General features: G+C 37.9%; 1 protein-coding gene across 1 annotated transcript in view; it reads left to right on the top strand.

The window, feature by feature from the left end:
- tsnare1 (T-SNARE Domain Containing 1) overlaps nt 1-15467 on the top strand; it is a 109093-nt gene that overhangs the window by 55484 nt on the left and 38142 nt on the right. The window contains exons 6-8 of the mRNA XM_053237024.1: nt 350-424; nt 615-671; nt 4901-5056. Coding sequence (XP_053092999.1) covers nt 350-424; nt 615-671; nt 4901-5056 — 288 coding nt within the window. The remainder of the gene's footprint in view (nt 1-349; nt 425-614; nt 672-4900; nt 5057-15467) is intronic.

Raw genomic sequence — 15467 nt, 5'->3', positions numbered from 1 at the left:
TGACTTGTGTATCTCTTTCTCTGACTTGTGTATCTCTTGTATACCTTACATAATATACACCATGGAATGCAATGACATTCTAGACATGCCTAGTGTATAATTTAGACTTGGACTGTCTGGAATTTTAGTGACGAATCAAGAAACAGTGCATAATTTGGGTCTAGGTTAAAGCTTTGCATCAATATATTCTTAATAAAGTATGAAATGAGTGGATTGAGCCTATTAACATACAATAATGAGAAAGACGGCACCAGGCCGGCAGCTATGTGAATGATGTAATTGTTAAATATGACAGATGTATTATTAAATGTCTATTTTCTGCAGTAACTGATGAGTTTTCTCTCGACAGCCAGACCGGCTGCGTCTGACGAGGCTGAAGACGGAGCTGTCAGAGTCCGTGCAGCGTTATGGTGACCTGCAGAAGGTGAGACTACTGCTAAAGCTCTTTCTTTCTCAAGAACCTTAAAAAAAAGATATCATTGCTTTATGGTCAGTTAATAAAGTATATATGTGATATACTCAAGATATTTAAATGTAGGCTTGCAAAAAAAAGTTGTCCTTCATTTGCGTGTTCATTAAATCTGTATACTGATGTTATTTTTCTTTCTCATCAGAAAATTGCAGACCGTTCAAGGGCCTTGCTTCCTCCAGCACAAAAAGACAGAAAACAGGTAAGTGGATCCAGGGGTGCAGTAAGGGGGTGGGGTGGAGGGTGATGATGGGGGTAGTATAATTAAATATAAATCAAATAAATAATAATTAAAGAGTAGTTTTAGATACAGTGTCCAAAGCATCATACATTCTGTCACAGTCTCAAAGAAAAAACCTTGGGCTATGAGAATTTGGTTTCTAATTCAAATAAGGATTCCATCAAAAAAGCATATATCAGGAAAAATACCAAGGAAAAATAAGAATGGCGAAGACGGGATGTCACCGTTTTTCTGAGGTAGAGGTGGTCAAGCTATACTGAAGCTTTTAATAGAAAAGAAGCTTATGCTATCGTACCTGCAGTTGTCACATGGAAATGGCATGACAGAGCTGTCTATACTAAACCCCTATGTACTACTGGGAAATTTTAGCATTTAAGAGTTTTTTTCCTCATAAATCAATAATAGAGTATACCCTCAAATGTCACGTTCTCAAGAACACTGAAATGAAAAAGTTTAACTTGAAAGTAAAAGTGAAGTACAAAGTGGTGCTAAGGACACTCATTAGCCTCCTCTTCAATCTTTCAATTTGGTTATGAATGACTGTAAAACCAGAATATCTCCATTACTCCATGACTGAAATGTATTTTGAACACCTGTAAACCTGCTCATTCATGCAATTATCCCATCATCCCATTCCATCAGGTGGCAGCAGTGCAATGCAGATACAGGTCAAGAGCTTTACTTTATGTTCCAATATTATCTCAGTTACTTTGAGAGTGGCATGGTTGTTGGTGCCAGATGGGATGGATTAAGTATTTCAGAAACTGCTGATCTCCTGAGATTTTCATACATAACAGTTTCTAGAATATACAAAGAATGGTGCCAAAAAAAAAAAAAAACCCCAGCAGTTCTGCAGGCAGATTGAGTTCACATGAAGGCTATGGTAACTCAAATACACACTCTTTACAACCATGGTGAGCAAAAAGACATCTCAGAACACACAAGTTGAGCCTTGAGATGGATGAGTTACAACAGGCCACACTGGGTTCTACTCCTTTCTGAGGAATCTGAGGTTACAATGGGCACACATTCATCAAAACTAAAGTACAGAGGATTGGAAAAAATATCGCCTGATCTTTTTCCAATCTTTAACAGCCCAATTTCGGTGAACCTTTGCCCACTGCAGCTTCACATTCCTGTTCTTGGGTGGCATCCTGGGAATCCCTGCTGCAAATGTACATCTGGCTTTGGAAGGTGGAGTGGAAGAAAGTGGAGAAAATTGTTCAAAAATCTGGCCTCCTTTAATTGCGCAAACTTTAGTAAATTAAGTAGAATAAGTAATCAGCAGCACCATATCGCCAGGCTTTTTGTGTGCTGACGCTCCACTTTTCACACTACCGTCATTTAAATGTATATGTACGAAGAAGAGAGGAATATTTACAGCACATGTAGACTCGTGTGCCAGTTTTGTACATACACACAAAGTTATTTGAGCAAAATGTGTCCTAATTGTGACTGAGAGTGGACGCAAAAAAGTTTAGTGTTTATGTAGACAGAACTCAACCCTGTATAGTAACAACACACCCAGGTTACAGCACATCTTTTAAATAATTCTGTATCGGAGATTAGTGTGAATAAGACATTTCACTGAGCGTTCCAAGATGAGAGGGAACAATTTCTGTAAGTGGCCACAAAATGACAACCCTTTTTTGAAGTGCATGAGAACTGACATCCATAAGGTCATATCCCTTCAAGCGTGACATCCAGTTGATATTGCATACTGTCATAGAATGCCAGAGCGACATGAAAGCATTTCTGACTTGGATGTCACTCCAAATTGCACATCAGAATTCCTCAGCTGTCATGCACCTGTGATGCAGACATGGCAGCACACAGATACAGATCTACACTCTCATCCAGACGCTCTCCCCCCAGACCTCTTTTTTCCTATTCACTTCACACACTACCTGAGCAGTGCCTGGAGTTGTTGCTTTCATGTGCAGTTCTGTCACTTGTAGCTGCTTCCCTGATGGCTTCCTCTCTGTTGTCAGTTCACCTTAGCCACCCCCCAGCATTCATGAGCCATCAAACAGGATAGGTATTTGTATTACAATACAAATGCAAAGTTCACAAGCAAAACAAGCAGTGCTGTTTAAGGCCACAGGTGGAGTGGGTTGTATAGAGTCAGATACTATTTGAGCCTTGTCTGATTGCTGAGCTTCCTCTGAGTCTCATTTCTTGGAGATCAAAGAGGGAAGTGGTTGTGTATCAGTGCCGGCGATCTCTGAGTATATCATCAAACTGACTTCCAATTTGTACAGAATCATTTCTGCAGGGAAAGCTCTTAGGTTGGTTCAATAAACCACCATACAATTTTCCCTAAAATATACACGCTCTCATTTTTTCTTACTTTGTCCTGCTCTTATACTGTATCTTTATGTTTTAGAATCAAAAATGTAAATTCAGCATACTGTATGTGGATATATGTGTGTGCCATTGTAGAAAAGGGTAACACAGGAGATAATTATATTTCCTCTGAGCTTTTAATCTAGCTGGAAGTGATCCACCAAACAGAACAGAAAATCATTCCAGAAAATAGAGTGATTTTTTTTTGGAGGTTACTGTCTGCTACGGTCATCCAGCTATTCTCTTAGTGATGCTTTTTTTAATACGTTGGACACTCATATTTTTCCAATATTGATTGAGTTTAGTGAATGCTGTTATATCCTCAAACACACGATTATCTTCTGTTCCAAGTATAAAAGAAAAAAGAAGTTGCCAGGCTGTTTTTAGTGTTTATATCTTCAGACTGTGGCACTGCCTGACACAGGACATTCAACAAGCATCTCTGGTTTGCAATCTTAAAAATCAGCTCAAACCATACATATCTTTTTACTTCACTTTGCTTTGGTCTAATTTTAGATTTGTTGGATTTTTCTGCTTATTCCTTTATGCTTTTATTTTTATTTGCCTTTTTTCTCCTTTTTTTCTAAGTGCTAGTATATGTTTTTACTTGAGACATATATATATATATATATATATATATATATATATATATATATATATATATATATATATATATACAGTATATACAGTGCTCACTATGCTAATTGCTGGTCATATGCTTTAATTACATTTGCTAGTTTAATGCTAAAGAGGCTACATTTAGGCTCTAGTCATTTCTTGGCTGAGGCAAGGGAAAATTGGTTTTGCCTTTAAGTTACTTAAAACTAATAAACGGAGAGTGATAGGTGAAAGCAAAGATTAATACTGAGTTAAAGTCATATTTAGACAATGTAGAAATTCATATGTTTGTTCATTGATGAAATAATAATCATCAGCTAGTAAAAAGCTAGATACCAGATTTGATACCTTCCAGAATATGTAAATTCAGAAATATAGGCTATCCAGGGATTTCACTTGACTTCTGTGTTGGTTTGAATTGCAGGTTTGTGTAGCAAAGTGCTTTAGAAGTGCTGAGACTGAAACAGGGAGCAGGGAAACAAATTCAAAATGCAGACAAGCTCTGGGTGATTTGCCTTTTAATCCATGGTTTTACACAATCAAAGAAAACTTCCTGCAAAAGATTTGTGTTAATTACACTAATACTTGCATCCTATTTGGATGCAAGCCAACAGAATCAGGTATATCTAGGAGATGGTAAAATCTAAATATGTAAATATTTAGCTGCCATAGCAGAATGATTGTTAGCAAGAGGTTAGCACAGAGGAGATGGTGCTCTTCAGTGTGTCATTGTGCTGGAATGAGATGTAGTCTATTAGCTGCGCTAATTCTGAGATGGAGGAAATGGAATATAATGAATCATCCAGTGAATAGCAAAAACAATAACTTGCCTCAGGCATCTTGTGTCATACATATGCAATTAGAAAAAAATTAGCAGATCAACTCTCTTCTCTCTCAGTGACCATTTCCTTCATATTGGATCTTCAGTCTAGTTTAGAATTCTGCCTAACAAAGTCTAACAAAAGTTATTTGAAAACACACACACACACACACACACACAAAATTGAGATGCATTTTAGTCAGAGACGGAAAGACAATTTTGTCACTGGTGGCAATGATTTCCTGGGCTTTGCATCAGAATATCAACTGATTATAGTGTTACTGATTTTTCACAGTAACTTATGTGTCATTGCTGACAGAAAGCAGTTTGAGAACATATTATAAAACAGCACTCTGTGTGTGTGATTATCTGTATGCATGTGTATGGGTGGTGTTTGCCTGTGAAGAGTCAACAGACACCAGTCACTGAGCTGTGTGAGGATCCACTGGTCGGGCCAGCAGAGACCGTGGAAGGAGATGAACAGCAGGCGTTCCTGTCTGAGATCAGTGAGGAGGATGTGGAGGTCCTGCGCCAAAGGGAAGAAGCTCTGCTCCAGATAGAGGTGTGTACCTGGTTACCTCAGTAATGCCAACCCCACTGATGCCAACATCACATTTTAGGACAAATAAAGGATTAATTGGGGTTTAAGGTACCTTAACTAGATTTGCTGTAGTAGTGGTGTCTCCCAGCATATCCTGATTGCAAGCTTTAGCACTCCTAATGAATTGTGCCGAAATATAGTTAGATAATCTTCATGACGATATGAGGTACACAACATGCAACAGATATATAGATATTCATATCGTTATTTAGACTCACTTAAAAGCCATAATAATTAAAAGACACAGATCAACTTCAACATAAAGGGACATCTCTTCCAAGATGAGTAGAATTTAAAAAAAAAAAAAAACCAATCTACCTATCGCACTGTTCATATAATTCTCCCAGTTGCCTCAGTTATTAGACTGTGTTATGTTAAGAACTTTATATTCTTATAACTGTATAATTAGCTTATGTCAACGTCTTTTGAAGATTGCTATATTAGCAAACTTGGTGTAGGGAAAAAAACATTAAAAAAGGGAAAAAAATGACATCTGAGTAACTTACCAATTTGCATGTATAAACTACCTTTTAAAGGCAAATGGAAATGTCAGTCAAGACCAGCAATTTCCATATGCAGTGCTCTCCCAAAACTAGATTTTTCTTCTCCAGCTTACACTAAGGGGCAGACCATAGGATTGGCTTGAAAACTGGGCCATGTACACCTACTGTGGATAAGATGATGGATGTGAAATAACCAGCCTTGCTTTTTCATAATTGTCACACACCTGGCTTGGGATTTGAATAAAGCTGTAGATTGTCCCAGGGACTTTTGTTAATGTTGTACAGATATTTGTATGTTCACATATTTGGGGATTTTTTTTTTTCAAATCATATTTGGAGCCAGGTGGAATTTTCTACTGATTTAGCACTGCCTAGGACTGTTCCATCTGTTTTGTACAGTGTTCTTAGTGTTCTGAAATGCAGGATTAGGAAACCACCCTACCAGTGTTTTGCTTTGATTCGGGATTTTGAGAATTTTGAGATTTTAGTGTAAGATGTGATCCTTTGAGATTCCAACAAGAGCTGATTTGGAAGCTAGGGCAGTGGCGCATTGGGTAGCATTGCTGACTTATAGCTCCAGGGTTCCCGGGTCAATCGTGAGCTTGGGTCAGTGTCTGTGTGGAGTTCCACATATTCTCCTTATGTCTTCTCTTTCTTTGCACCTACTCTAAATAGCCGCTAGTTGTAAACCAGTGTGTATTTGTGTGTGTGTTTGCATGGTGCCCTGCAATAGACTGGGGTCCCTTCCAGGGTGAATATTCCAGTCTCAATCCCACTGCGACCCCGAACCAAGATAAAGCAGTTACTGAAGATGAATGAAAAAAGGAGGTGATCAGTGAGAGAATAGAAGTAAACATGTTGATTTTTTTAGATAAACTGGTAATAAAAATCACATCAAGGAAAAGCAGTTAAGTGTAACTGTTGCATCTTTCCTCATCCCACATTAATCGATAAATGCAGAGCAGTGCATTGAGTCCTGCAAGAAGATTTTTTAATAATCTGCAGAAAATGATTCCTGCAATCATATCTTATTGATTTTGACTATAATTATGTTTCAGTCTATGCAACATATAAAGTCTGCACTGGGTTAGACGCCTAAGACCACCTTCTGTTTCATTGCAATCAGCTCAACAGAGCAGAGTTTAAATTATTCTGTTAATATTCCATGGAGATTTATACACAATATAATAAAAATAATGGGTTCATAAACGTATTAGAAGAGTGGAATTTTTTCTTTAAAAAAAGTCATTTTGTTTTTTAATCATGCCAGTATTTCTGCTAGACATTCTCTACACAGTTTTGAATGCCCCTCCACCACCCCCTCTCTTTTTTTTTTTCAACAAGTCAAGTACTCAGTATGCCATACTCTTCAACGGGCAAGGTTCTGTTTATACATATATATGAAACCAATCTGCTGTGCCTTTGCTGGTTCAGCATGTGCCCCAGGCTTAAGTGTGGTACTTTGCACAGAGACTAACCTAATAAACTACTTCATCTCTGCTCAGCAGTTAGGAACAGCTCAGCATTCGTATGTGAAGCTTACTTTAGGGAACATTAACACCCTCGCTCTGTAGACGGAATGACTGTTTGAGGACAGATTAAGACATTTCTACATGTGCTAATGAGAGTACGGTAGTCTTTGCCTTTTCCAAATAGTACCACCAAAAGGCCTTTGTGTTTTTGGTGCAGTACTTTTCCATCTTCATACAGGATTTGTTGTAGCATAAACAGCTGTTAAATAGAGGTGAGCTTGTAGGTCAATTGAAAACTAGTTGTGTAGTCTGGTGTTTCTTTTATTTTCAATTTTCACATGTCATGGTTGGTTAGTGCAGATGTGAGAGACGAACACCACTATAGATAGAGATAATTAGAGAGAAACATGTAAAGTTTCCAAAAGGGTTATGCCATGCCATGTGCAGAGGAAAATGAATCAAGCCATATGTCTTCATAACCAATGACAAAATTGAGGAAGTGCATAGATGTATATGTTTCTATATTTCTAAAGACAGAACTGCAGACACAAAGCCAGATCAGCTGTTACTAATGGGCATTAGTAACACATGTCGTATTGAGCCTCGGACAAATAAAACAGAGCCACCTTCACACTTGAAGAGCTGAAACAATGCAGACAGCTTATTTGTGGTTTGGGGTGGAGGGGTATACAGAATGGAGAGGTGACAGGGAGGTGGTTCTGCCCATACTCAGTATGCCCTGTGGCAGTTGCTGAAGGGCTCTGTGAATGAGCTCAGCCAGGCTGATCATATCTGACAGTGTGCTTTTTCCAGTCTAAATCCCTGCTCACTTCCTTCCCACCCACTGCTGCTCAGCCACCTCTCACTGGAAACTCCACTCAGCTGAATCCAGAGTGACTGGAACTGCTCTCTCTCTCTCTCTCTCTCTCTGTTTACTAAACTCCTTTGTAAATGCATCCTTGCAAAGTGCTCTCTATAAGAGGTTGTGGAGAGAAGTAGAGAAATAGGGCTTGTGCTTTCAAACAAGGACAACAGGCACAGGAGGGTTAAATCAGACACTTCTGAAAACAATGGTTTCCCTACAAGGAGACGAACAAGGGGAATTAAGCATGCCCCGGGGGGTCTAATTTAATTCAGATGTACTATACCATCTTTTGTCATCATCCTGCAGGTGTAACTAAATGGATATTCTAGTATAAGATGAATAAGAGCAGGAGAGAGAAAGACAGGGAGATGAGAGATAGAGACTCAAGCCTTATGATATCACCTTTAGCTGTACCTTTAATGCTTTGGCATTGGCCATCATTTCATCAAAATGGATTTTGAAAAAAAATGGCCATAACAGAGGACAACTTTCAAGGGGAATCTGAATGAAACATCTGGCCCAACCAATCAAAAAAAAAAAAAAAAGCCTGCCCGACAAATGTGGTCCTTGAGGGAAGAGAGTGTGGAAGGGGGGACTACAATAGCACTGTGGCAGTAAAAATCTTAAAGATGAACTCTGTCTTTAAAGATGATCATCTTACATTGTAAGTACACAATCACAGATACAAGATGACTCTCAGTTCAAATTACTTTTTAACAAAAGTACCTTCTGTAATTCTCTATGACTTATTGTCAGCGAGCCCTTTAAAAAACTATTACAAATGCTGTGCTTTTAGATCTGCAGACCTGCTGAGCAGTCAAACATAAGAACCTATACAAAAGGACAAAAGCTATATTCTTCACGTTTAATTACAAAAACACTTGATGCCAGAAGTGGAATGCATTGCTATATAAACTGCATAGATGATATCATGCTCTATTTTCTTACATGTGTATGCTTAGCCTAGTTATATAATGCTGTAGTGTTGCTGGGTAGCATGGTGGCGCAGTGTGTAGCTTTGCTACCTCATACCTGCAGGGTCCTGGGTTTGATCCTGAGTTCGGGTTACTGTCTATGCAGAGTTTCTCACGTTCTGTTCTTTTTTTGCATGGGAGGTAGGTGGATTAGCTATGCTAAATTTCCCCTAAGTGTGAATGAGTGTGTGAAACTGTGTGTACATGGTGCCCTGAGTTGGACTGGCGTCCCATTCAAGGTGATTTTTTCCTGGCTTGTGCCCACTGTTACTGGGATAGGCCAGGATAAAGAAGTTACTGAAAGTGAATGAGTGAGAGTAGTGTTTTGCTAATTTGGACGGGATGTAAAGCCAGTTATTTGCTTGTTTATTTCCAGTTGCTATTTTGGGGATCAGAAGTTAAGATAAAACGTGAATCAGACAGCTGATGTGCCAAAATTCATAGTAATTATAGAATTATTATACTCAGTAGAATGTATTAGAAACTAATTAATTACCATATACACCAAATATGAAATTTGACCCAACCCCCTTTTTACAAATTTACAGTTAGCTCAGTTACCACCAATTCTGATGGTCGCAAAAATACTGAAAATATATCTGCCATACTTACATGGCAAAATGCTGTGATCTTATGCCTAATTTCTGCTCTTACATGTAATCATGAAAATAAGCCCCATCATGCTATTATGGCAGTCTGAGCTAGAAGAATGTCCTGAATTTGACTGCATGTGTGTGCAAAACCTGGATGTTTAGTGATTTAACACTCTTTCCCCTCTCTGGTTAAGCATGCTGATGGTGCGATATGAAGGCAGCACTCAGCCTTTGATATAATAAACCCCTTGACCTATACAAAGATGTCCTTTTCCAAAAGATGACAGTATCTATCTGCATCCACTCTTGTCTCAGACTGTGACCCCATTTTAAAAGTTTGCGTGTGTAAAAACCTGTCCAAACTTTATAACATCAGCAAAAATGGTTGCAAGCTGGTTTACTAACAGGCTATATGAAGGATTGCATCTTTCAAATGTGTCCAATAACATGTGTTTTGCATGTTTGCCTTAATGAATATGCAAATTGGGGCATTTCTAACTGAAAGTGCAAAATCCAGGGCAGAGTCAGATTCATTTAGCATCTACGATGTAATTTACTAAACATAAAAGTCACTTTGGGAACAGGGATTACAAAAAAAAAATGAATGCATTAGTAGACCATGTATTAAATTTTCTGAAGTCTATTTCAACAAGACAAAATTATTCCTTTGTATCTCGAAATGAATAAAATTTTCTTAAAATGACAATATGGCATTTGTAAGACAGTATGGCATAAAATGAATGTTGACCATGGCAAAGTTGGTTTCATATTAGATATTTGTGGCATGTTTAAACCTCCGATGTCAACAGTATTTAAATAGAGACTGTTTTTTTCCCCCTTGCATTTAATCAGAGTTATGTAAGAGGTATGACATCTAAGAATCGCTGAACTTGCCTCAGCTATCAAAAACAAATAATATACATTAAAACCTAACTTACTTTACATACTGTTTTCTACTCCTACTTTGCATCTTTGCATCTGACAATTTACATATTATTTGTTATTAATCGGGTCCACTATTTGTGCACACAATTGAGCTCTACAGACACACAAATTAGTGTGATACATCTGAGCGTGAGAATCATTTAATCCACAGAGCACATAAGTTGTGATGAAACAACATTTAGTCTGTAAAATCTGGTAAAAGTAGATGGTAAAATCCATATTTCCAGTTAACAAATGTTCATGATTGACAAGCCCAGGATACTGTGACAGTAGGTCTGGTCTGAAGGGTAGTGGGCTTGGAGCTAAAGATAACAACAAGTAAAACCATGGTCTGTTCAGCCATAATGGGACTATCAGCAACACTGGTTGTGTTGCAGTGCCATCTATAACATTGACAGCATTGGGAAAGCATATAGATTTGGCCAATCGTGCACTAATCCTTCCTGACCCAAAGCCTCTGCCTCTGTTCGTGAACCCAATTGCACACTAACTTCCCTGTCTGGTTTCCAAATAAATTGACTTCTGCTCTGCTGTAGTTGTTCCAAATTAGCTGAAACGCTCTGTTGTGGATTTGCCAATCCCTTGCATCGATCTGCTGTTTGATCGCATCAGTATGCAGCTTTCACAGACAGGTGGTGTATGCCCATTTCTGGAGTTTCTTGGCCCACCTCAAAATCCCATCTCTTGGGATTTTCAACCCTCTGGTGGTTATTGTAAAATACCACTGGGGTGTTGTCAGTCTGCGCTAGTACATATGACTCTTTTTGGGGTTCCTGGTGTTGCAGTACTAGCCACACAGCTTTCATCTCAAATACATTGAAATCCAGATATTAAATCTTGTTTTTCCATCTTCCTTTCACTTTCAGGGTCTTTAGATATGACCCTCCTTCCGTCCCCCAGTCTTCTTGGGAGGCATCTGTTGTTACTATTCCCCTTTTTGCTGGGAGAGCATTCAGCCAACAATGAAATGGTCTGAGGTGGAACATTCCTGGTGTTACTACTGGGGTTGCTGCTGTCAACATCCCTGCCAGGTGTAGGAAATCTGTATATGGACAGTGTGTGGCCACTCTTAATGTTCTGATCAAGATAGCTCTGTCGTCTGTCAGAAAGACTTGCATAGCCTGCAAATTGAGCTTCATGCCTATGAACTGCATGGTCTATGCAGGTGTCAACTGTTATGAGAGGCTCCTAACACTCATAACACAGCTTTCAATCCTGAACATCCATATATGAGATCAGGAGCTTTGTGTGGCTTGTGGCTTCTGTTTACTGACTATTAACTTCACACCCAAAGAGGACAGAGCTGCTTAGCTCGGCCTCTTAACTCATGAACTCTCTCCTCTCTTTCTCTCTGTCTGTCTGTCTGTCTGTCTCTTTCTCTCTTTCTCTCTTTCTCTCTTTCTCTAGTTTATACACACCCATAGACTCAGGCATACACTATGTTATAAAGGCAGTGTGTTCTCCAAGTTGTGGGTTCCCAGGGCCGAGAAAGGAGAGGAATCATTTGATTCTACATTATAAACCATTTATTCAGCAAGGGCAAAAAGAGACATCTCTGCTTAAGCCATTTTCAGGCTTCATTTTTTTTTTCAGCAGTAAGCATGTGCGTAAATCTGCTTAACAGTTTTTCTGCTGTGGCAGTGACACTGCATTCTGTTGCCTGATGCCTTTGGGCCAGGGCTGGAAATGTGAGGGGAATCTTATATCAGCATTAAACACATTTATATGGGGGAAGGGGGGTGGCAGAGCAATGGGAGAGAGAAACTGAGAAAAAGAAAAGAGCAAGGGCATGATTCACGCAAGTTATCTACCAACACCTTTCCCTTCACGAACTAAGATTTCGGACAGAGGACATACTTTCTCGGAAGAAGCACTTATAAAATATTTTTCATATATCTAGGGTATAAAGACAGCTTCTGTTTGTAGCTCTCTTATCAAATTTATATATCAGTGTTGGCCAGTCTGAGGAGAGAGATTATTTCAAGGTTATCTACAGTGTCTAACATGACTCCTGCTATGATGCTTCATATTACGTAGCATATTCTTGTAGTTTTTAGTATTCAATTAATGACAACGATTAACTACAATAGTACAGTGCAGGGTGACCACTGAATACATATTTTGCACTTTGCACAACAGATCAGATATTATTCAGGTGGTGGATCTTTAATAGTACAGAATTATTATATAGGGATTGATACGGATTTTTTTTTTATTTCTGGAATAAGGAATCATCATTGAAATTATATATAACCACTGAAATCCAGCAAAAACAGTCTTTCATACTCTCCTGGTTTTACTGTCTTCTGTATTTTCATGATTATCTTTCGTACTCTTACCTCAGTGCAATGCAACATCCAGAAACTTACTAGAACCAAAAAGTGTCGTCTCTTGCAACTTCCCTTCAAATAATTCAGAATGAGTTTTCATTCATTTATTCATTACTGTTCAGTGGATCTAAAAAGCCCACTTGTCTATTTAAAATGCCTACTTCTCATAAAAAAATGCTTACTGATACTATGATTAATATAATCAAAATAACTGAACATTTAGGTTTGTCTTTGATTTGAAACATATTTATTTGATTTTTTGTATTTATTTGATTTTGTGCGTGTGAAACTAAGTACTTATAGTAAACATTCACTGGACAGCTCGAAATGAAAATTAACAGAAAGGAAAAATAAAAATGAAATTCATGTTTAGTCATGATTAGAACTTTCTACCTTTTTTGAGCTATTTTTATGTATGGTACATTATTTGACAAGTAAACAAAAGAAGGCATGCAGTTGTTGTTAAATTACATGGCTAGATTCACCGACTACAAAAAAAAAAAAGAAAAAAAAAAACAACAACAAAAGAATAGTGTATCTCTGTATTTGTACCTGTTTAGAATACATTATCTGTTTGTTCTAAATAATGTATTCATATTTGGTTATATCAATAATATTTAATTTTATAATATATAATTTTCACTTTATAATTTATTATTTTCAGTATAATTCTATGTTTGATTGAACCGCATTTCCTGGTTCGTCATACTTTTGGTTTCAGTGGCAGTGCTAGTTCAGTGGTGAAGGTTTGTGTAGGTGTACTAGTGCATGGAATGTTGTGAGTTCAATTCCTAAGACATAAAGGCTTGAAGAGCCACTGTTGAACCCTCAACAACACAAGTATCAGCTTGTATTTTATATTGGCTCATTTAAGTTGCTCGGAATAAATTGTATTTTATATATATTGTCTTAAGTCCCTTTGGATGAATATGTCTCTCAAATAGCGCCAACCGTACGAGGGAAGAGTGTTTTTGAGGTATTATTAGGTTTCACCATTGTCCCTGCCTAGAAACTTATTTGGTGTCCTAATTCCTTGGTGTGTGTTTTATCGTGCCAGATGCTTTTGTTTGTCTGACAGGTGAAGGTAATTTACCGTTCCAAGTTCTCCTTTCTTTGCTGAAGGAAAAAAAAAACTGCAAATTGATTTCTTGACAAGCTGATCACATGAGAATTAGATTTTTTTTAATTTTTTTGTTTGTTTTTTATAGTACAACCATTTTTATCTTGTATAATAGAAGTTAAAGCAGGTGAAAAAGTCATGCTTTTTCTTATATTTAGGTTTTTTCCTGTTCTTTTTGTAGTACTTCACTCACTATGTTATTCTCAGTTTGATGTTCAGAGCTGATTGCCTGGCAGCTTGAGTGAGCATTTTACACTGGAGCTATTCTGGAACCTAAAACCTCTGAATTACAGTGTACTCCCCTATGTACTTTATGGTTCAGTAAGAGTGATTCTCTCTCTCTCTCTCTCTCTCTCTCTCCTTTTTTATGCCATTTTTCCTTTCTCTCCATATGTACACAGCCAGTATAATGTTTTTATATATGGAAACTACACCAAACAGCCATAACATTAAAACCACTGACAGGTGAAGTAAATAACATTATCTTGTTACAGTTGCACCTGTCAAGGGGTGGGATATATTAGGCAGGAAGTGAACAGTCAGTTCTTGATGTTGAGGTGTTGGAAGCAGGAAAAATGGGCAAGCGTAAAGATCTGAGTGACTTTGGCAAGGGCCAAATTGTGATGGCCAGATGACTGGGTCAGAGCATCTCCAAAACGGCAGGTCTTGTGGGCTGTTCCCGGTATGCAGTGGTTAGTACCTACCAAAAGAGGTCCAAGGAAGAACAACTGGTGAATCAGCGACAGGGTGCAGATGCGCATGGGGAATGAAGTCTAGACCGTCTGGTTCGACGCCACAGAAGAGCTTCTCTAGCACAAATTGCTGAAAAAAGTTCATGAGTTCGGAGTCCATGCCTCAACAGATTGGAGCTGTTTTGGCAGCACAAGTGGGACCTACACGATATTAAGCAGGTGGTTTTAATGTTATGGCTGAATGGTGTAGCCCCTGAGGGCTTTGACATAGTGTGCTAAAATCAGAAATAAAATCACAGTCATCAAATTAAACTTGTTCTGTGTGAATGTGTCATAATTTTCAAGCCACTCTGTGATATCACATGAACACCCCACGTTGATCCCATTGATCCATGCAGGTTCGATCATGGCTGGTTTAAAAATGCTTTATTAGAGTGTGATATATATATATATATATATATATATATATATATATATATATATATATATATATATATATATATATGTACAGTGAAACATTTTCTATTCAAAACTATTTGAATGAATATTTGACAGAAAAATTACACCTGTTATTAAAATGAAATTCAGACACTCAAGAAAGTGTTTTTTTTTAATACAATTCATTAATTGCGGCAGAATTGACAGCTATGCATCTCACTCTAATGACTCACACAAAAGGACAGTTTGCCTTCATTATTATATAGTAAGCTGTTTATCACAGTGATGAATGTGGGTGGCATGTAAATTTAAAATGGTGTTAATGGTGTTAAACTCATTAAGCAGAATGGACAGAAAAAAGTCAGAGTAGAGCGTAAAGAAGGCACCAGGAAATGGGAGTGGCTAATTTTGCACAGGCTTTTTTTAAATATATATTTGAA

The sequence above is a fragment of the Pangasianodon hypophthalmus genome, chromosome 1, assembly GCF_027358585.1.
Source record: "Pangasianodon hypophthalmus isolate fPanHyp1 chromosome 1, fPanHyp1.pri, whole genome shotgun sequence".
Lineage (NCBI taxonomy): Eukaryota > Metazoa > Chordata > Actinopteri > Siluriformes > Pangasiidae > Pangasianodon > Pangasianodon hypophthalmus.
The sequence above is the reverse complement of the archived record's forward strand: the minus strand, read 5'-3'. Positions and strand labels throughout refer to the sequence as shown.